Raw genomic sequence first — 23,880 nt, 5'->3', positions numbered from 1 at the left:
GAAGAAGACTACTTTACAATGAGAAGTTTGTCGGATCCATCATTTCTGATGCATTCGAGGAAGTCGGGAAATCTGAGCGCTAAGCGGCTATCGTGACACCGTGTCAGGGAATTTATCGTTTAAGTTGACTTTTAGATCTAGAGCAGACTGTTAGCTGAACTTGTTGCAGATGTCTGTTAATAGAGATTAATAAAGAAGCTAAATCATCCTCAGATGATGGGAGCCAGGATGGCATTACGGCGGATTACGTTTGGCCTGCTTTTGCTCTCCACACGGACTGTTTTTCCTGAATACGCTGCAGCCTGCTGATACGTGATTGGTCAATATTACTCGAACTACAAGCATACTACAAACGGAAACCAGTCCCGGAATTTCTACATTTCTATGTAGAATCTGTAAATAGAGATTCAAGTGGACCTAATGTCAAATTTAAAGAAATTCTCTCCAGCATCCTGAGATCTGTAATCACAAGAATGGGACAAGGACAATAGCTAGAAAGGTATTTTTCCAGGGTATCGAGGTGTCACACTGAATCTTACTTTGAACTTTCAAGTAAAAAACACACTAAAAATGAATTATTTTATCCTTTAGTCCAAGTGGTACCTTCTGCCAAATTTGAAGATGTTCCCTCCAGGTGTTCCTGAGATATCCCATTGACATGAACTGGCCGGACAGACGGAACTACCGACTGAGGTGTAGAAATTAAACAATGTGACTCACAACATCTTGGCAGGGATTGCTCTGTCTCTCCTTGCATGCAACTTCTGCGTCCTTACATGAATGTGAGTAAAGCATATATACACACATCAGTCTCCAGCTGGATGCTTTCTCAAGAGGCCGAAAGGTATTGAGATAAAATATGCCATAACAGAATCAGAGGCATGTAAACGAGACGGACAGAGGAATGCAAACAGGACCTGTGATCAGTCTAAATATTACAAGACAGACAGGCATCCACGTGTTAACTGCTTCTTTCAGAATGACTGTCAGACATGTATCGGAAACCTAAGGGAGGACACGTGACCATGGTGGGTTACACTTAGAAGCTGGATTCACGCAACTAATTTGCTGATGAATTTAAGGCTCTGAAAGCTTCGAGGAGGGTCTGGCTATAATAATAGCACACTGAGTCATGCCTCTGTGGTGTGATTGTGTGGATAAGCTTTGGTTGTCTCACCAGGGCAGGATCCAGTTCTTCATTCAATATGGCCTCGTTCTTGATGAGAGCCACGCGCTGAGCAAAACGGCACGTAGAGATGGACTCCTGAAGAAAACAGTTTACAAAAGGTGTTTAATTGTTTTTTTTTCTACCATAAGACTATTAATCATTATCACTATGTCCTTATAAGGGATTTAAGTGAATGCCTGCAAGGATGCAAATTTAAGAAAATGTTTGTGCTATCTTCACAATGTACTGCTATAAATTATTTTCATGAAGCAGATTATACTATACATATATACTGTAAGAAATGTATGTCTTAAAATGTATGAAATTGTTGTTTTTGCTGGTTTTACCAATAGAATCACATAAGGCACCAGGAGAGAAACTACTGGCAAAACTGAAACATCTTTACGCTTCAAAACCGTGTTTCTCCTAACTTTTGTGCCATCTGAATCTTCTGTCTGAACATGGCCTTAGCTAGACCCTCCTTACATCAAGGTTCCTCTTGTCCACTGCCATAGTAGCGATCATTGTAGTCATGCAGTTGCCCCCAAGGCTGTCCCTCAGCACAGAGGTCAACATGGAGTTCCTGTAGGGAATGTGGGAGCGGTTCTTCTCTGACAAAGCGATGATCACCTGGAGGAGAAAGCAGTTGATTTGTTAATGAAGACAGAGATGAGGAAGTGAATGAAATGTCTGTAAAATAAAGTCTGAAAGGAAATGTAATTACTCTTCTGACAGTGAGGGTCATTACTGTTCAGACAGCAAAGGGAATCCAGCATATTAAATCACATCCCTCTAATCGAAGTATGTCCACTAAAAGTGCTTTTTATAGCCACTGATTGTAGGTTGTATTTGTTAACTTATAATCTCTGTTTACAGAGAAATGTAGAATCTGTAGGCAGGGACGTGGATTTCCGGGACGGCAAGTGTTCTGGTTTCCGTTTGTAGTACGCTTGTAGTCCAAGTGATATTGATCAATCAAGTATCAGCAGGCTTTGAGGAGAGCAAAAGCAGGCAGAACGTAATGACATCCCGGCTCCCATCAGCATTATTTTACAACAATTTAGCTTCTTATCTGTATGCCAACAGCTAACAATGTGTTCTAGATCATAAATTCCCTGACACTGTTTCACGAAAGCCGTTCAGCATTTAGATTTCCCGACTTCCTCGAATGCATCAGAAATGATGGATCCGACCTCCGTTAAACAAACTTCTCATTTTAAAGTAGGTTTCTTCTTCTCTTAAGGACAGACCTGACAAAGCTTCATTTTGACTTTTTACTAATCTGCATCATGATCTTGAAATTTCGGCAAAGGTAAGACCCGTTAATTAAAGTCAATCACAAGAGAAACAGTTTATTTATCTGTAAACAATGCAGCACGCAGAAAAGGAAGTCGTTTATCACTAACCGCCGGCTACATGCCCCAGCATGTTCATCGTTGTATATCATCGTCAGACTATAGCCAATGGGATTGAGACTGGTTTAGGTAAGATACTTGTTTTTAACCCAAAACAGCTGCATCGTTTTCTTCAACACCACCAGACTCCATAGAAAAAACCCCACTAATTTTACCTTGCAGAACATGGGGAGCTGCCGGTCTACTGCTGCCTCAACTGGTTCGATTGTTTGTGTTATTGTGGGGCGTGTGTGTTTTAAATGGTTACTTTGGGTCCAACACAATAATTGTGTAGCACACAAACACACCAAACATCTTACTGATGGAGGCAGTGATAGACAAGCCACTCCCTTTTTCTCTGAGGTTAAATTACTGTTTGTCTGGTGGCTTTGAAGAGACTTATGTAACGGCTGTTTCTGGTTGACAAATAATAATCTTTATTTTTTACTATCTAATAAAGAGAGGCAGGCAGGACACATGGCAGAGAGACGCATATGACATGAAACAAAGGTCAGCAAGGCCTTTCAGATACGCTATTGTAATCTCGTTTCAGCACCTGCTCCAGGTAGTGTAGGGAGAGGTTGATGTACTTGGCCTCTGTGAGCAGTTGCCCATTCAGGCCCGTCTTGCTAACTCTGTCCGATCCAGCCAGGTCCACCAGGTGGAGCTTTGAGCGCCGCAGCGTGGCCGAGCCTGGCTCCCGTCTGCACAGGTGCACTGTGAAAATACAGTGGGAACGTGTGGATGCCTGGTTCATTGGAGTCTGTACAGAAGAGAGGGAAAGAAAGGGGTGACAGAACATTTTGAAAACACTTAGGTCTGTGTGGTAGCTTTCTGAATCCTCGTTTGATTCACATGTTTGACATGGAAAAAAGAAAAAGGGGAATTTCAGTCTCCATCTGCAACGCTGCTCATATTTGAACAACAAAAAACATGTTTACTTTGATTCCTATTTTTTGTTGCTCCCGCTGGTTTGAAGATGAAAGACGCGCCATGTGTATCAGATGAGCAGTAAACACATGGAGGCGGCTCTACAAAAGCTGAAGTTGGTTTTCAGATGGTCACTGGCACAACAGAAGACAGGTTGAGACCAGGAGGAGACCGAAATAGAGCGTGAGTCACTCGGCACAAACACGCTTTATTAACTGGAGGAGGATGTGTTACTCATGGAGCCCTCAAAGAGAATAAACAGAGGGAATGGATATTCACGGCCGTAGTGCTGATCATAGGCTTCTTTTTGTTTTCTTTTGCTAATGCCATAGCATGCAGGCAGCTTGGACACATGACAGTGGTTTTAAATAGCAGCTGATGATATAGTACATCTTTAGGTGAAAGAGCTTCTGCTCTGAGATGCTTCTCCTGCAGGGGTAAAGTCGTGGACCTGAGATATGTACAGGAAAAACATCCTCCCAGACATTCCAGGTCAATCTAAAGAGGTGCTCTGACCCTGACTTGTTTTTGGCGTAAATGTGCCAACACCTGCCTGTTAAGGTCATGACAGCTCGTGACAGATCTTTCACTATCTTAACCCGCACCTATCATCTCCTTTCTCAGTCCGAATTCCCTTCACTCTGCACACGTCCTTGGCTGCTCCTCTGGGAATCCCCTAAAGTAATATGAAGCAGACCAAAGATGTTGACCAATATAATGGGATAGGATGAAGGGTCACGGGTGAGGACAGAGTGTCCATGTTGGAGAATAAGTTTTACAGACTCAACACTCACAGCTATTTCTGCACAGACCAAATCCTGGCCAACCCTTGATAAGTTCTTTATGTCTGTCAGATTCCAGCCAGCCAGCAGACATGTATGGACTGTATTATAGTACCATATGTTGTATTGAATCAACCATTCCCCTTACTAACAATGTGTCAATGTCAATACTTCTATGCTTGTTACAATCGCTTTCCAACATTCAGAATTTCCTCTTAATGCATCCTATGATGTAAAGATATGTTTCTTGTGTTATTCTAAGCCCCAAAAGGCAACTGGACTTGGTCGAAGTTCTTGAAGATGTTTCACCTTTGATCCGAAAGGCTTCTTCAGTTCTAAACCTACTGGTGGACGGAGCTAGAAATATAAGCCTCTGTAGGTCGTTAGTATGCTTATAGATGTGTAATCGTGGGTGAGTCCTGACGGAGCGCCAGCTCCTCAGGTCAGGACTCAGCTGTCCACCTACATCTAAAGGACAAAGGACACTCCTTTGAAGACAGCAAGGTTCACATCCTGGCCGGAGAAGACCGCTGGTTTGAAAGAGGTGCCAAGGAAGCCATCTATAAATTAAGCTGGAAAAACCATCCCTTAACAGAGGTGGTAGCCTAAGGGCCCAATCATACAGAATGCTTTTTGCAGGCTGTAAAACGTGAGGCGCACTGCACTGCCTTTTTTGTGGAAGTAAACACCCGGTCAGACAGAGTGCGTTTTAGCAGCTGGGGGCGGCTTTTTTTGCCTACTGTTGTTAAGGCAACCACCGAATCATTAGCTGTCATTAACCAAACCAATATGATGTCGGGCGCTTTTCTGCTTTGAGTTGAAGTTTTTCAACTCGAGGCGCTCGGAGCGTTTCCTCAAAAACACTTCCTCAAAAAGGCGCTCTGCAAAGCAAAAGCAGCGAGCAAACAGCATCCCTCTCATTGAAAACAATGACAAAAAAAAGCCACCCCCAGCTGCTGAACTGCGTTCTGAGACATCACCTATCACCCACTTACAAACAGCTGAGATCACAATCAGGATCATGTGAGCCTAACGACCCATCAACAACAGAGGGTGCTAACGACTCTCAGTGAATCACCCCTGATTACACATTTATTAGCATACTAATGACCTACAGAGGCTTATATTTCTAGCTCCGTCCACCAGTCAGCTTAGAAGAGAAGAAGCCTTTCGGATGTGAGGTGAAACGTCTTCTAGAACTTTAACCAAGTCCAGTTGCCTTTTGGATTGAGTTTAGAATTACCATGACCTGGATGACTGAGAACCTTCACAGATTTCTTGTGTTATGCAGTCTCAGCTGACAACACAATACATGACTTAGAAATGCGTGTTATAGCTTCAATCAAACAACTTTCTTAATCCTACAAAGGGCAATTTGTTTGGAGCAGCTTGTACACAAAAGACAGCAACATGCAAATAATAAATTAATGATTCAAAAGAGCAATATTTAAAGGTCTAAATGTCTAAGTCAATATCTATCACCAAATGAGGTAACGCAATGGTGTTTGAGCCTATGGCCCACTGATGAAAGCCTTTGCATTTGCAGTATTACAGACTGTCTTTTACCGGAAAAATCTGAAGCAGCGTCCAGTTAGTGACGTGTTTTCCATCAGCCAGCAGTGGTTGGTCTGCCAGAGAGGGTAGGCGGAGCTAAGCGGCTGCTTTTCCGCTCTCTGCAAGTGTTGCGAGTAAACAGTAATCTACTATGGCTGAACAAACAAAGAAAAGATGGATGACTACAGATACAACTTCAACAAGAAGTGAAAATCCAAAGAAAAAGAAACAAACTCGACGCTCAGATGAAGCAAACAGTCTGAAAAGGAAAGCGACCGTCAGCCAGGAAAATCAAGAGTTACAACCGGAGCCAACCGTGGACGTCACACATGCAGCACTGTCTGGATATCTGGGAAGTGTGCTCCCGCCATTACCATTTATCACCACAGGTGTCGCCAAAGAGAACAAAACTGAGATCTTGGAGATTACAACTTTAATAGAATCTGAAAATAATACTGATAATTACACTGATAAATAAACAAACCTTATATCCCAATAAAATATCAGTCCATCAAGGAAGAAAAACCTCTGGAGAATCCAGTTATCTGATTGCAGCAGGTTGAATTAAAAAAGCAGTTATTTTACATACAGATAAGTCATAATAACACCCTAACAACAATGTTGCTTTATAGAGTATTTGTTGGTTCAGTAAGAAGTCAGATCTGCTGTTTCACTCATGTGATGTTCAGGCTTCTTTAATTGTGAGGCGTTGAAACCAGCAGATAAAAGATGAACACAGGAGACTAAAAAAAAAGACAGTATGACAGTTCTGACATGAAAGCAGTTGAGTCTGCAGTGAAGCTGAATTCTGCCCCCGCTTCACATCCAATTTCACACATGCACCGAGTGTGTATTTATATCCCATCTCGTGCTACACTTCTGAGAGGATGCAAATGAATAAAACTTCTGTCAACTTTCCACATTCAGAATTCGACTCTGCAGTTCGCTTACATCTTTGGCTCTAGCATGGGATACTGTATGTACTGAAGGCAACACAGAGAATTCATCATGCTTTGTTAGAGGATCATAAAAGTATATTGCCCCTGATGGAAACTTTTACAAATGCACTTAGTTGACAATTATATGGTGCATTATGAAGGTATTTATGTAATATCGGTTTTAGATTCAGCCTTATGATCACTTTGGAGGAAGGACAGCCACATAGCTCATATCCACAGTCACAGTTTTTATCATAGCCTTGTCTCTGGTAATTAATTTGTCTTATTGAACTTTAAACTGATTTCTTTTTATTGATTTTGTTGTTTTTGCTGTTGAATTTTTTAGGTCTTTGTTTTTCGTTAATGTTACTATTTTCTGTCTATTTGTTCCCATGTGAAGCACTTTGAGCTGCATGTTTATATGAAATGTGCTATATAAATAAAGTTGACTGGAAGAATGAGATCGCATATACAAGCAGCCGAAATTAACTTCCACTAAAGGGTGTCTGGGCTCGGCCTTAGAGATAGGGTAAGGTGCTCAGACATCCAGAGGGAGCTCCAAGTAGAGCCGCTACTCCTTCACATCGTAAGGACCCAGTTGAGGTGGTTCGGGCTTCTGATTAGGATGCCTCCTGGGCGCCTCCCTGTGGAGGTTATTGGGGCACGTCCAACTGGGAAGAGACCCCCGGGCAGTGCTCACTGGAGGGATTATATATCCTGTCTGGCCTGGGAACGCCTCGGGATCCCCCGGGACGAGCTGGAAAACGTTGCTTGGGAGAGGGACGCCTGGGTCACCTTGCTTAGCCTGCTGCCACCGCAACCCGACCCCGGTTAAGCGGAAGAAAATGTACGTATGGAACAAGTTGAGTGAATGAGTTGATTTAAGAGGATGTAATTTGTGGTTTGTGGTGGTCTGTTTAACTTTATTGCATTGCACACGTGTCTCTATTATTTTGTCCACTTACCTTATAAGGTTAGAAAAATAACAGAAACAACAGACATCTCAACTGTTCAACAAATAGGGTTCCCACTCGTTTTAAGAAATAATTTTCCAGAACCTTTCCAGGACATTTTACAGGAGTTATTCTTGACTATACAGGACAGCACTTGCTCTCAAACAGTCATATAATGTACCTATAGGCCTAGTACTGACACATTTAACCCCAGTTTTATTCCTCCTTTTTTTAACGATGCAGGGTTAACGATGAAGTCCCTTTTACACTACCAGTTTAAGGCGGGATTATTACACCTCTGTTATGTTCCGTCTTCTGTGTAAACGCACGGAGGCGGAATGGCGGGGCGAAGTCGTTCATTAAGCCTACATCTATCCAAGTAACACCTGAAAGAACATAGCAACATATTGAAAAAAGATTGTAATATTGAAGTGTCATACTTATCTCTCAACTTTCAGTTGGTTAGAAAGTGTCCATGGCTGCAATCTTATATCGCTCGCGGGACTCGATTGCGAATGTGACAGCTCTAGGAGCCTGGACTGGAGCTGAGGCAACAAACTTGTGCTACCAGCTAGCGGACATCAGAATATGTCATCAAGTCATTTTAAGTCAAAAGATCTGGTGTTTTAGTTGCGCGCTAACAGAAATTAGCATCACAATAATATCTTAGCAAACAATCGATTTTATTTCACATGCTCAACAAAAAATGACGTGTGCTCATACTAACAGGAATATAACTGTTAGCTGCTCACTTTACATTGCTAACAATCTGCTGCTTCAATACTGCACACTAACCAGGTACAGCAACCTCAAAGGGTCAAAACTCAGAAACACAATGGGTTTAAAAATACAGCCTCCACTAGGAGGAGACATTGCATGCCAGGTGATGGCAAACCTGTCATACCGCACAACTTATCCTGACAACAGCCATGTTTCAAACAAAAATATAAATTATTATTATTGTTAATAATTTCCAGATTATTTGGTCATTTTTCCCGGTGTTTACAGGACTGGAAAACTTTTCCAGGACGCGTGGGAACCCTGAACAAAACCAAAAATGATCTTAGAGGCAATTTAGCACCTTTAAAACAGCTTCAACAAGTGAACATTATGACTGTCATGCAGGCTGGATTCAGTGCAGGGCCTTTCTATTAAAACACATTAGTTTTAGCCAAGTGAAACATTTATACTGTAGAAAGTGACTGTTAATGCATGCACTAGATTAAAAATCGATAGCAGCACTTATGGTTTGACAGTTTAAAGTATTCAGATCTACTGGCAGCAGCACAATGAAACAAAGTGGCTCTTACCTCTGTGTGTTATTGTGCTCTTACTATGGCATTTATCTTGTTTAAGACTGGGCACCAGCTGAGACAGTTAGGAGATGTGTGTGCAAATTTGTACCAAAACAACTTCATGTTGATATATAAAGGTTTCTTTATGAGTCATGGAGAGTGCATCAAGGACAGTATGTTCATATATGTTAAAGACTTTAAATCATGTCCAGGGAAGAAATAGTGCCAACACACAGACTGAATATAACAAGAGGATGTAGCCACAGTGACATCACCTGGCATTTTGGAGCCGGAAGTTACAATTTTTGGATGAGCGGTTATGCACTGCAACGCCTCTTTCACTGCGGTAGCAATTTATCAATCACAAGTTAAACCCACCCCAACACTGTTTCCAGACTCACGAATAGCCTGTATAAAAAGATGGCCGGCATGACAGCTCCCTAAAAGTGAAGCCAAACCCTCTCTATTGCCCCCCGCTGACTGGCTGCAGTATAGGTCATAAGCCCCGCCTCCTCCATGTTACCAGATGAGACATGAGTCAAACTATAAAATCAATACATTTTTCTCAAACATGGTTGCTGTCCTTATAGTTAGTTCTTATCATGCTGATTTATGTCCAAGTGTTCACTTTCTGAGAAGTTTACTTTTAATTAGTTATTTGATGCTATAAAAAAGGGGTGTGACCTCATGATTGACAGCTCTGTTGACGAATCGGGCTTCTGCAGCCAATCTGTTCCCAAGTACCAGAGTAGAGGAGGAACGGCGAGAGGAGATGTAACTAACACTAACACTACATCATTTAACTTTCCACAATGGTGGATATCTGTACTTCTGAAACAGATAAACATGTTTTATATTGTGATATTTAAATATTTCTTTACTTAAAATTACAAAAAACCAACAGCAAGTGAGGTATAAGCATCCTGAAAGAAAATACACTCTTACTCTAAACTTCCAGTTGTAGGTTTTAGATCAACATCAATTAGCAATGACAGAAATAAATAAACATGGTATGCCACAAAAGTTCAGCTGAAAACAGAATGTTACTTGTTGTCAGTTGGGACATTTCAACAGAAAACAATGCAATCTTGAGCCTCTTTACCACTGGTCAAAAAACCTGCTAACACCCGGCTTTTGTGCTTAATGGGAAAGGCTACAACCGGCATTCAGACCTGGGTCAAATAACTCTGCAGTAGAACCGGGTAACTATTGCCTCTGCTCCGATCGGCATTAATGGGAACACAAAGCCAGTGTTCACACGTTAATCTTGGCCCCCTCTCTGCGACTCCTTGTCATCTCAGCTGCAAATTCCACCCATCTCAGTCCGAGCAAAAGAAAGAGACCGACAGGAGTATACTTCACTGCAATGGGAAAAGAGACAATCATCATTTATTAGCCTGTCTTCCCGGGTCTGAAGAACCTGTGTCAATTAATTTTGGTGGGAAAGGGGTATAACTGATTTATGCCACTGACACCTGTGTAGCCTTCAGTTAGGACTGTTATCGCTTATTTAACTCTAAATGGGACTGTATTTTACAAAAGGAACATCATGCTGCATTTAAGAGGATTTGAAAAAAGCAATTGAGACCATAAACTCTTCGTAAAATGATTAATGAGGTAATAAATCATGTGAGAGGTTGGCTCATTTCCTGGTAGACATCTTTATAATCAGTCTTTTCTTAGCTATCAGTGGAGTCGCCCCCTGCTGGCCCTCAGATGGGATGCAGGCTCACATTGGCTTCACTGTTAAGACCCAGATGCTACGTCCACGTCTGTTAAACAGTCCATGTGTCCTCACAGGGGCATCAAAGTTCATCTTAACTGTGAAAGAACTGCAGAACAAACTAACCTCATCGGAGTCACTTCCTTTATTCTCCTGAGTTCCTGCCTACATCCTGTGCTGACCACATTTTGATCTCACATGGACCACATGCTGACCACACAGAGTGCTGCAGTGGGTCAGCATAAAAGAGGCAATCTGGTGCTACAAACCCCAGAACACTTAGGAATTGCTGAATCAAAAGATTAAGCATGAAGTTTTCTTTTAACCACTTGCTGTGAACCCGTCTAACCCCCTGAAGTTCAAGAGGGAGTTAGGATGTAGAAGAGAGAAAGACGCAGGTTCTGCATTACCACATGTGGAGAGACCTGAAACAGGGACGAGGAAAAAAGACCAGATGGAAAGAATTGTTTCCTGCAGAGGTTGAAGGAAGGGTGAGGAGTTGAGAAGGTGTATTTATTTCCTGTCCAATAAAGTGTAGAGGGGATTGCTGAGTCTCAAAGCGAATGAGCTCATTGTCTGCTGAGTGTTGCTTGAATTGATGTGTCATCTTTTATCCACATGGCTGGGAGCAAGAGAAGAAAGAAAGCATTACTGTTAACTTTATTGGAAGTCTATGCGGAGCGTGATCTTCTGGGATGACTCTGGCAGGGACAAATTGAATTTGTTGACAGCGCTTTGTTTGCTCGCGGCTCAAGAGGAACCTTGTTATGAAGAAGTTTCACAGAGGACAAGTTCACCAAAGTCTCTGTGTGGGTGGACTGTGCCGGGGGCTCCCCGCTGAACTGTGCAACGCCTCCATCGCCTGATCAACAAACTAATGGAGGAATGCGTTTCAAATGAAATACATCCTCAGGTTTAACATTGGTGACATTGGAAGTGTGTCCTATACGGGGTCATAGCAGTGCCTTATATAATAATTGACCTGTAAATGAGTAAGGAAATAAATGTTGAAATATATAAAGGAAAAAAACTAAAGAGTAAAAAGAGTAAATGTTTCATAATATGATGAACATCCATTATCTATACAGCAGGGTTGCAGGAGGGTGGAGCCTATCCCAGCTGTCATTGGGCGAGAGGCGGGTTACACCTGGACTGATCACCAGTCAATCACAGTCTGACACAGAGACAGACAACTTTTCACGCTCACACCTACGGGCAATTTAGAGTCACCAACGAACCTAACGAGCATGTCTTTGGACTGTGGGAGGAAGCCGGAGTACTTGGAAAGAACCCGCGCATGCACGGGGAGAACATGCAAACTCCACACAGAAAGGCCCACTACATACTAGATACCAGCTACTTCCAGACAAATACAATCTTAAATTTATTTTGTGTCGTTTCTTTTTCATGGCGAACTTAGGCCACATCAAACACTTTGCGATACTTATCAAAAATGAGTATCTCTGATTGAAACCAATGACTGTATAGATCTCTCCGTCTGCTCTCATTGTACGAAACTGTTGCCAAAATAGCCCCCGTGATAGGCGCTGCCATCTTGCGATGGTGACGTCATTTGGAGACAGAGTTGCTCAGTACTCAACACACACTTAACTTACCGAAGAAACAGCAAGGATCCCGCAGGTCCACGTGTTTAACAGCAGAACAGCTTCTTGTGTCGGTTTGAAGCAGATATTCACGGTTATGGAAAGTTCAATGACTGTAGTGTTAGTGTTAGTTACATCTCCTCTCGCCGTTCCTCCTCTACTCTGGTACTTGGGAACAGATTGGCTGCAGAAGCCCGATTCGTCAACAGAGCTGTCAATCATGAGGTCACACCCCTTTTTTATAGCATCAAATAACTAATTAAAAGTAAACTTCTCAGAAAGTGAACACTTGGACATAAATCAGCATGATAAGAACTAACTATAAGGACAGCAACCATGTTTGAGAAAAATGTATTGATTTTATAGTTTGACTCATGTCCCATCTGTTAACATGGAGGAGGCGGGCTTTATGACCTATACTGCAGCCAGTCAGCAGGGGGCGCTAGAGAGGGTTTGGCTTCACTTTCAGGGAGCTGTCATGTCGGCCATCTTTTTATACAGTCTGTGATTGAAACCATATAATGTGATTCACTTTTACTCTCTGTTATTTGCTTACAAACTAGCAACAAGAGTAAACAAGGTGAGATCGGCCCTTTGTGTCAAACCTCAGGTTGCAAAGCAAAGGTTAACCCACAGCATGCCTCATCAGTGTGGGGAGTCTGGGTGTCTGAGTTAAGAAAAAAACACCACAACATAAACAGAAATTATAGAGAGAATTCCCGTTTTAACTAGGAAAAACACGATAAAAGAGACCACAGGGGACAAAAATAATATTTTAGAAGGGTCTTAAGGTAACCTTTACGTGCATATTGCATATGTGGACCAAAAAAATACCCTTTATGCCACTTACCGGCACTCAGGAAGTGGGTATGCATTTTTGCTGCTGTCTACAATCCTTACTGGGAACAGTGCATGTAAAGGGAGTGAATTAAAAGGCACATCTAGAGCTGGGCCATAAAATAACCTCAAAAGGGGACTGTGAAAAAATTTACCGATGATTACGATGAGGATCATTTTAGACATTTTTACATGATATGGATAGAACAAGAAAGGCCTTTTATACAGCAGATAGAGCAACATAAGCCAGTGAGTGTGCATTTTTTTGCTTGCATGTGAAGTACAGACCAGAGGTCTCCCTCATTTCCCACTGTAAAGCACTGTTTGAGCTACCTTCTGTATAACACCGTGTCCTTTAAGAGACATCCTGTGTTTGCTGAGGAGCGTCAGAGAAACACTTCCAAATTAATCTAACACTTCTTCATTTAGTGTTTTTACTGGTTTTATCCACTGGGTCCATTTGTTTTGGAGATGGTGGGCCTGGTAAAAACCTTCTGAACAAAGAACACTCGAAACTTAACTCCTATAAAACAAGCTGAGCTAACATGACCAGCAGCTTCTATGACTATGTGCCTGTGTTTTCTAAATGTTTCATGGTTTTGCCTGCAAATTTCCCCTGAAGGACAATAAAGTTGAAGTTGAAATTAAAGCTTGGCTTGCAGCCCCTCCTGCAACCTGTGTCTTTTAAAGAGCGTCAGACAAAGACACAAATTACTAATTTGAAACTGCATAATTATGATGTTAATGGTTTGCCTTGCATTTCGGTTTTCGTAAAAAACATTAAGGACAATGAACTGAAAGAATCCTGAGCTAAAAACAAGCTGAGTTAAAGTTAACTACAGATTAACATAAAGCCCTCATGGACATTCTGTGTCAAAAAGCGTTTGAGAAAAGCTGATTATTAATGTGAAACTGCTTTTTTTCCTCACTTTAAGTAGTTTAAATGATACATAATTGTTTTAAAGAATTCAGCCATTTAATTTTACTCATAATAAACTATATAATCTGAAGTTTAAAGTAATAATCTCGCAGATTTTCATTTAAATTAATATCTGTTAAGTCACTATCTATCGCCAAATGAGGTAACACAATAGTGATTGAGCCGATGGCCCACTGATGAAAGCCTTTGCATTTGCAGTATATAGAATTATTATGGACTGGGTGTCTGTGGCGACATTCGTGGAAAAAAATCACAAGCTGCGCCCAGTTAGTGACGCGTTTTCCATCAGCCAGCAGTGGTTGGTCTGCCAGAAAAGGTAGGCGGAGCTAAGCAGCTGCTTTTCCGCTCTCTGCAAGTGTTGCGAGTAAACAGTAATCTACTATGGCTGAACAAACAAAGAAAAGATGGATGACTACAGATACAACTTCAACAAGAAGTGAAAATCCAAAGAAGAAGAAACAAACTCGACGCTCAGATGAAGCAAACAGTCTGAAAAGGAAAGCGACCGTCAGCCAGGAAAATCAAGAGTTACAACCGGAGCCAACCGTGGACGTCACACATGCAGCACTGTCTGGATATCTGGGAAGTGTGCTCCCGCAATTACCGTTTATCACTACATGCGCCGCCAAAGAGAACGAAGCTGAGACCTTTGAGATTATATGTTTATCTAATGAACCCTCTGGTTTCTTCGGGCTTCTGTCATTACAAAGATACGCCTGAAACTGGGAGCCTTATCAAATTACATTTCGGAATTAACTGGATATTGATCCATGTAGAGAAAATAATGCGATCATTCTTTTGCCACATATTTCTGAAAGCAGATAATTCCTGAATTTCTTACTTCTGCAATCATACGATTGGTGTCACCCAGGAAGAGCAGATTCAGAGCCTCCTCCTCGTTGGCAGACGGCTGCAGCGTCAGGTTCCTGAGATGGATGTTCTGCTCTGGATCCTCCATGATCATCACTTTTCTGGAGAAGAGGAAAAAATACTGTTAAGAGGAAATTCTAGCATTATAAACTGACTTAGAAGAGACAAAATCCAGTCAAAGCCCAAATAATCCAACACAAGAGAAATTATAAGAAACTCATTATGTCAGTTATGTCATCAGTTCCCTCCCTTCGCCTCTGCCTCGCTCAGCTCTAAATCCAAACAAACCACATCTGCAAGTCAGTGTGGGCTGCGACCCCGTTTGACATGTGCTTTTTCTATCCGGGGGTTCAAAACATGATAACAGACAGGGCTGGCTTTTAAAAACAAACAGGTGATTGGTCTTTGCCCACATCAAGCGCTCTGAAACACAGCGTGCTTGGACAGATGGGGCCAGAATGACTCCTATGATCCTACTGTATCATTTCCATCATGCTACCAGGGCTGTGACAGTGTAGCTGCTGCTGATTGAGAAGTCAAAGAGGGAGGAATGAGTGGAGAACACATGTAGATAATTATGCTAACATGTGCAGGTAATTTGTTGAATGAAACAGTGTTAATCTTAATGTGATTAAAGGTCTGTAGCCTATTTCAAAAGCACCATCAATCCAAAAAAGGTTATGATTATTGTATTTTGACACACAGATTCTGGATACATGTCAAGATGATTTAAATACGCTGGCGTTCAGCCCTAGTTGTCATGGCCATTTTGAGGAGGAATAAGCAGGAGGAAGGGTGGAAGATGAAAAAATGAAGAGTAGGAAGACAAATGAGAAAGACAGGAGGGTCATCAGCAGAACCAATCATTTCAAAGAGATCATTTCATCTCGAAGTCGTGTCTCTATACGCTCAGCAGCTGTAGGATGCTTATACAGCATCACCTGGGGGTTAAACTTGCAATCCTTGCTACTAACAGCACATCCGGATTAGGGCCAGGACATGATTCTTGAATATCCACATAATTATTTATTCATAAAAAAAAAATCAAGAAGTTCATGCGACTATGATCTCGTCTCAAAAATATTTTTTTTCCATTGTTTTTACCTGCACCTGTAATGCGGTACTACCGCCAGATGGTGGCTGTAGCACGCCTGAAAGCTGTTTGCTAACTGCCATTAAATAACAAAAGAAGAAGAGTGCATTAGTGCCAGGTGCCGGTAAAGCGGGTGTGGCGCTGTGAGATTCAGAACCAGAGAAAAATGCAGAGACTTCTGCAGCCGCTGAAGAGTTCTGTGTGGAACTCTTCTGAGACAATAAACAAGAAGTGCAAACTTTGAAAGGTTAAACTACCATATAATGAGTCTACAACAACTATGATCTTCGAATATTAAAAGTCGAGTAGTTCCCAGAGATTATATAATAGTATTTTTGTTTGAAATGCCCATCCCTACTCCGGATCACGTTGAGCTACCCTGAGAAACAGAAGGTGGCCTTACATTAAAAATCAGGCAACTACCAGGCGTGTGATAACAGCTGTCTTTGCATGGAAAGGCAGATTTCAAATTGATTTCTAATATTCAGCTATGAAAAAACTGAGACTTCATCTCAACAACATCTCAAGATGCTTATTGACTGCAGTTGTTTACTTGATGATCAGGAATTAACCACTACATCTACAATGACATTAAAATTGTTCTTCCTTCCTAAAGATTGCTTTTGTATTTGCAGCAGCTGTTTGTTTACAGTTCTGCTGACACCAAAATATTTTGATGCATTGTGGGCTATGTTTGTGAGTTATCAGTTATCTGACAGTCTGAAGGAGATACGTATGGTAAAAGTTTTAGCATATGACCATTATAGATTTCTAATACCACCATCAGGATTATTAGCACACAGGGCCATTTGGTGAGGTTTGGGATCAGACTGGAACTATGAGCAAGGAATAGATTAGTTTAATGCATAAAGAGGAAAATTACCCGGGTGGAATTATAGTAATATTGGGCCCTGTTGAGGTGCCCTTGAGCAAGGCACTGAATGCCCCAACTGCTCGGGCGCATGTCCACATGCAGGCCCCTCACTCTGACATCTCTCCGTTAATGCATGTCCATAGAGTCCTGTTTGTGCATGTGTGTATTTTAGGCCTATGTCTGTGTGGCATGTTAGTAATAACAGAGTGAAAACACTGAATGTCCCCTCAGGGATTAATAAAGTCTGTCTTCTTCTTCTTCTTTTAAAAATAGTAATAATAACACTACAACACAACTACACCTACTAATAAAAATAATAATATAAGACTTGAAAACAAACTCTGCTGGTCCCTAACAAGCATGTCAGAGAGAAGAGAAGGGACAGGCAGTGAAGGACAGAAGCCGCCCAACATTTACAGAAATCTGTCATTGCCACAGCTTCTCTTGAATCAGCAAGTGTGGCCGCAGCATGGTTAACAACGGGCACTGACTATTTCCAGAACACTGTGATTTGTGGGTATCGAAACCTTGAGCTGGATCCTCTGCGAGGAGAGAAGAACTTAAATGTCGCGCCTGGAGTGCAACCACTACTTGGAAATGAATAAGTGTTCAGTATGACAAAAAACGCAAACAAGTAACAAATAGATCACACACAGAAAAACCTCCAGACAGATTAAATTATAAATTAAAAGAGAGATGGAAAGATTCAAAGCAAGAATTACAGGGCAGACAGAGAGGGATGCTACAAAGAAGAAGAACATGTGAGTGACAAAAAAGAATTCCCCTCAGACCGGCTGCTGCAGCCGCGAGCTTTTCTCCACATGACCCTCTGCTCTCCACTTCAGCGGCAGAGTCCGCCACCAGGCTGACCACATCCATCGCAGTTCCACAGTCTCATTATGTCAGCTGGCAGTTTGTAGTGAGGTGGTAAATACTAGAGTCTCCATATTTCACCACACACTGACACCAGGCCAGGCTGACAAATGGCAGTTCAAGGAATAAAGCTCAGCTGAACCCGCAAGTGTCTGAGAGAATAATGGGACCAGGGATGACTGGTCTTTCCAGTTTGAAAATAAGTCTATCTAGCACTCATGAGTGAATGTCCTCAAGATGAAATGTAACAATGTTAAATGAAGCATCAGCGCAGTAAAAAGCAACAGATTTAAAAGGAACTGACGGTAGGTCCTCCAGTCGAGATGCTTCATTCCGGGAGTCCAGAAGGTCATACCCCAGCTCGTTGTAGATCTCCAGGTAGGAGATGTGTGTGGTATAAACCATACTGCTGTCCTGAGGAGCAAAAAAACATAGCATTTATAATTGGACTAAGTATAGAATTAATGTAAAACTCAGATTTAGATAAACTTCTCTGCTGACCTGGCTGAAGCGTTCAAACAGGTAGGAGAGGGTGCGGGGAATGATCCCTCGATCCCTGTAGTGCTCGGCTCCTCCTGTGATGGAGAAGGTCTTCCCACTCCCCGTCTGGCCATAGGCGAATATGGTGCCATTAAAGCCAGCCAATACACTGCAAACACACACACTCATTTATGTTTAGAAAACTTTTTTTTTTTAATTAGGAGCACAGAAGTCGACCCTTGGCTTGTGAAATCAGTAAAATAACCTCAGACTAATAAATATCTCTTTGTGGTGTCCAGCCTTTTCCAGCTGTTATTTAAGGAGGTGTCGTTTCTTTCTCTTGTGTCCCTATTAGGCCACCTGCCATCTGAAAGTCCAAATTTCAAATATCCGCGCTTCTATTTTTTTGTTGGCTGCATCATTGCACACAATGCAGGCACAACGGCATGACGAGTTGTAAACTTCATAAAACAAGTCTCAAAAGTCCCTTCAGTTCTTACGTTTTCACAAGGAGGATCCCTCTTGTCCAAAACAACATTCAAGATTCCACATTCAAAATGTGTGTTTCTCTGACACTCTGCAGTAGATACACTTTGTCTGGGGGCTGTGAGCTGATGCTGCTACCTTCTTTCTAGGTTCTCAGTTAGTTTTTAAGTTAAGATTCCTTCACTGTTATCTGCAGAGGTGTCTCCCCTCTTCAAAACAAAACATGAATAAAGCAGTTTTACATTACATCCGCATCTGGTGCGCGAGCAGCCACACTCCACACTTGGCTTTAATAACTACATTCAAAGCCGAAACAAAAGAATCGCCAAATGCAACATCTGTCGCATCAACATAAAAGATGCCGGATCAACAACATCCAACTTCATCAGGCACCTGAAAATGCACCCAGACAGGTCAGTCAAGTTAGCAAACATGTTTAGCTCAGCTGCATCAGATATTTAATGTTAGCCTGCTACTAATGTTAGTTTTGTGGGAGGTTAACTTTTAGACTGGCCTTTGCTGATTTATATATTTCTTACAAGGCTACAGAGAACAGACACGGGTCCTGCTTTGGTGAATCTGCCTGATCTCTCTCTCTCTCTTGCTCTCTCCCAGTGTAACCTCTTGAAATGGTGTCCCTCAGACAGATCCAGTGTTTTCAAAGCACCACAGTTTTTGATGTTAGTGTAGGTTAGCCTGTGAAGACCTCAAATAAAAACAATATTTTGACAGTTTGCGCATCGCATCACATCGGTACACACTTTTGTTTCAGAGTGTCTCTTTCCTGTGCATTAAAACCAGAACAGACTTGACTTGGACAGCTGACCTCAAAGACTTGTGACTTGACTTGAACTTGCAAAAAGTGACTTGACTCTGGTCTCTAACACTCTTCTGTGGGGCTTCAGTAACTGTGAGCCGAGCTGCCACTACCTTCGGCTCACTAGCAATCATTCTACAGTCATTCATTCTGCTAGGATAGGACGGTAACTTGACTTGAAGCAAAGTGTTTTTGCTCAGTATGTTTAAATGTTCAGATGACAGCAGGTAAGACACGAGATACATGTAGGCTGATACAGAAGTTTGGTGTTAGCTGAAATGAGTCGAGCACAAGCTCCATTCACTCTGACATTTACTTCAGTTAGTGACTTCTGCACTTCAAACAATGCACCAAACATCAATAGGGATTTGCTAGAATTATTCAGTCGCTGTATTTGATCAGTTTTTGATGATTTTTCTTGTAGGCAGATAAGCTAACATTCGCTAAGTTACCAAGGTGACTTCAGGTGGCAGAGCAAGCGTATTTGACATGTGCAGTAGGAGCTCCTGGAACAGCACTCGGGTCATGGAAGATGATGTTGATGTTGCTCCATAACAACATAAAAATACATGAATGACAGCATACATAATAACAGTTCATGATGACTGCTGTGCTCTTTTAAAGAAGGCTAAATTTATTCAACCAGACAACAAAATAGGCCTTCAGATAATTGATTGTTAACACTGGAAAGTAAAGATTTTTTTCCTTGGTCTGTATGTAACCACATTGATCAACTCATTGCGTGTCTCTTATGACATCAATGTTTGAATTTGAAAGAGTGCAAGGGACTTTAAAGTGTCTCCCGGGCACCAAAAGTCTGAGAGAATTGAATCTGACACTTTAAATCCACAGGAAAAGGCGGCAGTGAGTGCAGAGCTGCTCTGGCGACAGACATCTGCCGGTAAGGGAGGAATGTCTCGGAGTATGAGTGACGGAAAGAGCCCAAACCCACTCGACCAGGCCGGTAAGATTTGGTTTGGCACTGAACTGCCCTTCTGCACGTGCACAAGAGCCAGGGAAACCAACTGTATCTAGTTCGGTTTGAATGAAACGAACATCCAGTATGATGGTACTCATAAGAGGTAGTATAAATTGTCGTATAAAAAAAACTGTTTTTTAGTTTTGGAAATAAACCAGGATGAAATTGTAAAATGGCAGAGGGGCCTCTGACACAGGAGCTTGCATCAAAGGTGAGGATAAACTCTTTCCTCTCTGACTTGCCAACTGCAAGAAAAAGGATATCTTGATGGTATATTTTTCAAGATGAATTATAAACGAACTTAAGCCTCTCACTTATTTTATTGGAATTGCCTACCCAGTATTTGAGCAGTGTGCAAGTTTCCCTCCCTGTGTGCTGTACAATTCCACACCCTGCATGAGAAGGCGAAGGGAAACTGTATGTCAGTTTATATAAAACACTGTGTCCACTCATGAAATGCTGGTTGGTTGGTCTGACTTGGACGGACACTGGCAACCATTTAATCCAGTGTGAGTCATGGCAGTGATGGACAGAGACACGCTCTGTATTTAGTTTAATGTCAGTGCTAATGATGCGGCTTGGGCCGTGCCACTGAGGCTTTGGCGTTTCCCAATGCTTGTTCCTGTTTACACCTCAGCTTTCCTGGAGATTGGCGACTTATCATCTAGAAGATCTTTGTTATTTCAGTTCTTTTTATGAGGAACAGTATGTCCAAACGTTGGCGGTAATATGGGTTCATTAGAAATCTGAACAGAGCGATTCTTATTTGAACTTGGGCTGCAGGTTTCACAGCCTTGTGAAATGGGATTACAATCCAGATAGAAGGTTTGCCTTGCCAGCCCAGCATCATTACTGGCTCTTCCTCTCCTGGACCTGTTAATACTGGTTTGTTTTTAAACTTCTGTGTTGAGGTTGAAATGATTGGTTTCGGTTACACCACAGCAAAGACCGAGACTAGTGTGCAAGTAAACCAGTTAAGGCTTTTGGCTAAACATGAAGTGCACAAAGTATGAAAGAATACCAACCTAAACAACCACCTGACAGTTATTGCTGGTTGAGAGGATATGCGTTTATGTCTACAAAATTGAGTTTTAGTGCAGTGACAGCAAAACTGCTGTGAATCAAAGTGGCTCCTGATGTAATCTGAATAAATGTTTCCCGACTGCGGGGCCTGCAGGAAAAACAATCTGTCTTCCCAAATTTCATTCTGGTTCTGATGTCTGTGAACAGACAGGCTTCTGTAACTGGGACCAAGTCAATATCAACAAAAGCTTCATAGCTATCAGCCCAACATTTTGGTTTCACATTGCTTAGTCTACGTCAGTACCAGCTAGGAGTCTTTAGTATCTCCTTCAAAACTCTTCGTAGCAAGGATGGTTGGCCTTATTCCCGGCCTTCCTCTAATTTCCTGCAGCTGCAAGCAATGTTGAAAGCGACAGTCCCATGACAAGACACCAAACCTTTGACATGGATATGACTTTCTACGTGTTTTGGTCACAGCACAAAGGAGGTAAATGTATGATTTTTACAAATTTCCTCGTTAAGGTCTTTTTCTATATGCTGACTTAGTTTGAGGTGGACTGCATGAACCACCTTGGATGTGTTCGTACAAGTTTGAGAACTGTAAAATTGAAAAATAAAATTATTTACCAATGTTTTCCTCAAAAAATCAAATGACTGATTTCCTATCCATATTAAGGAACAGCTCCCGGTGGCTTTTTTGTAGGTCTGGACCTGATACATGTGCTGAACAATTTTTTGGGGGCGGTATAGAGCCATTTTCCAACACCCAAGCACAAGACCAATATAATAATAATACGTTCGGACACAGAAGAGCCGTAGGAGAAAAGAAATAGTTCCTTGGATTAAAAAGGGCTATAGCCTGAATAACATTTATTGGCTGGACATAATTATTTACTCCCTTACTTGTATTTTAGCCACAGTGGTCAGACTGAACTGAAAAGGTTAAAACTGTTTGGTATTCAGAACATTCATCAGCAGCATTAAACTGACAGTGCTCTCAGAAATGTCTGATTGTGGAGACAGATTGGTCATGGCCAGACTGGATGAGTAGTGTCCTTCAGCCTGCAGACGTTGTAGTCATATCAAAGACGAAAAGACGCCAAGTTCACATTAATAAAGCAAGACATTGCCTGGTTGTGACAGAAATTTTGAACCAGATGTTTACCATCTGCCACAACAAAGGGGGAACTGTTAAGAGGTTGGCTGGGGAGGGCTGCCGAAGGCAACTTAATACCCGAGTCAGTGAACCTGTGTGAGTCAGGTCAAACACATCCAAGTCTGTAGTCAGCCAACTCAGACGTCTCACAATGTTGTTTATATGTCTTTTTATAGCAAAGATAATGCAAAGCACTTGTGGGATTCCACAAATAGACCCTATTGTGACTAAGTAGACTGGGGGTGGGTGATTGAGGAGATGGCGGGGCTAAATTGAGCCAGGAAACAGGGTTTGGCAAGGAGAGGGAGAGGAAGAACCTTGTTCACAGAACAACAACACATCCAACGTTTGATCACAGGAAATTCCAAATGAATTCCCTCTCCTCCTAGGCAGTCCTGATTTAGACAAGGCAGGGGGTGAATTGTTGGGGTGCTGAGTTTTCAGTTGTTGAAATGTTGTAAAAAAACATCTCGTAGAGATAAAGAAGGAACTTATTATTGTCATTGAGACACAATTCAGCTAATTGGGAGATGAACAGTCTTGGATCCCATCGGATATAGTCTGAGACGATATAGCCTCTGGGTGAACGTGCCGGGCGGTAAGCGATAAACGACTTCCCGCCAAGACTTCCTTTTCCGCGTGCTGCATCGTTACAGAAAGAGAAACCGTTTTCTTGTGATTTACTTTACTTATTGTGATTTATGGGTCTTACCTTTGCCCAAATTTCAACATCATGATGCAGATTTGTAAGAAGTAAAAATTCAAGCTTTGTCAGGTCTGTCCTCAAGAGGAGAAGAAAACTTTTAAAATGCTCGTTTGTAGAACGGAGGTCGGATTTATCTGATGCATGCAAGGAAGTCGGGAAATCTGAACGCTGAACGGCCTTCATGACACAGCGTCAAATGAATTCATCTCAAGTCAAATTTTAGATGTAGAACAGATTGTTAGCTGAACTTACTGCAGACTTCTGTTTATAGATATTAATAAGAAGCTAATCATCATCAGATCACGCTGATGGAGCCGGGATCGCATTACAGCAGATTACGTTCCGCCTGCTGTTGCTCTCCTCACAGTGTTTCTTGCATACACCGCAGCCTGCTGATACGCGATT

The 23,880-nt window shown here is 41.9% G+C and overlaps 1 protein-coding gene across 1 annotated transcript in view; it reads right to left on the bottom strand.

Annotated features, from left to right (window-relative positions):
- The window catches only part of kif6 (kinesin family member 6), an 89,286-nt gene that overhangs the window by 57,428 nt on the left and 7,978 nt on the right, over positions 1-23,880 (bottom strand). The window contains exons 4-9 of the mRNA XM_069661123.1: positions 18,330-18,477; positions 18,133-18,242; positions 14,960-15,089; positions 3,119-3,325; positions 1,655-1,798; positions 1,178-1,264 (exon numbers count right to left, since the gene is read on the bottom strand). Coding sequence (XP_069517224.1) covers positions 1,178-1,264; positions 1,655-1,798; positions 3,119-3,325; positions 14,960-15,089; positions 18,133-18,242; positions 18,330-18,477 — 826 coding nt within the window. The remainder of the gene's footprint in view (positions 1-1,177; positions 1,265-1,654; positions 1,799-3,118; positions 3,326-14,959; positions 15,090-18,132; positions 18,243-18,329; positions 18,478-23,880) is intronic.

The sequence above is a fragment of the Semicossyphus pulcher genome, unplaced genomic scaffold (genome assembly GCF_022749685.1).
Source record: "Semicossyphus pulcher isolate SPU_LCO1_2020_fin unplaced genomic scaffold, fSemPul1.0.p SCAF_14, whole genome shotgun sequence".
Classification (NCBI taxonomy): Eukaryota; Metazoa; Chordata; class Actinopteri; order Labriformes; family Labridae; genus Semicossyphus; species Semicossyphus pulcher.
This window is presented reverse-complemented; position numbering and strand designations above follow the sequence as displayed.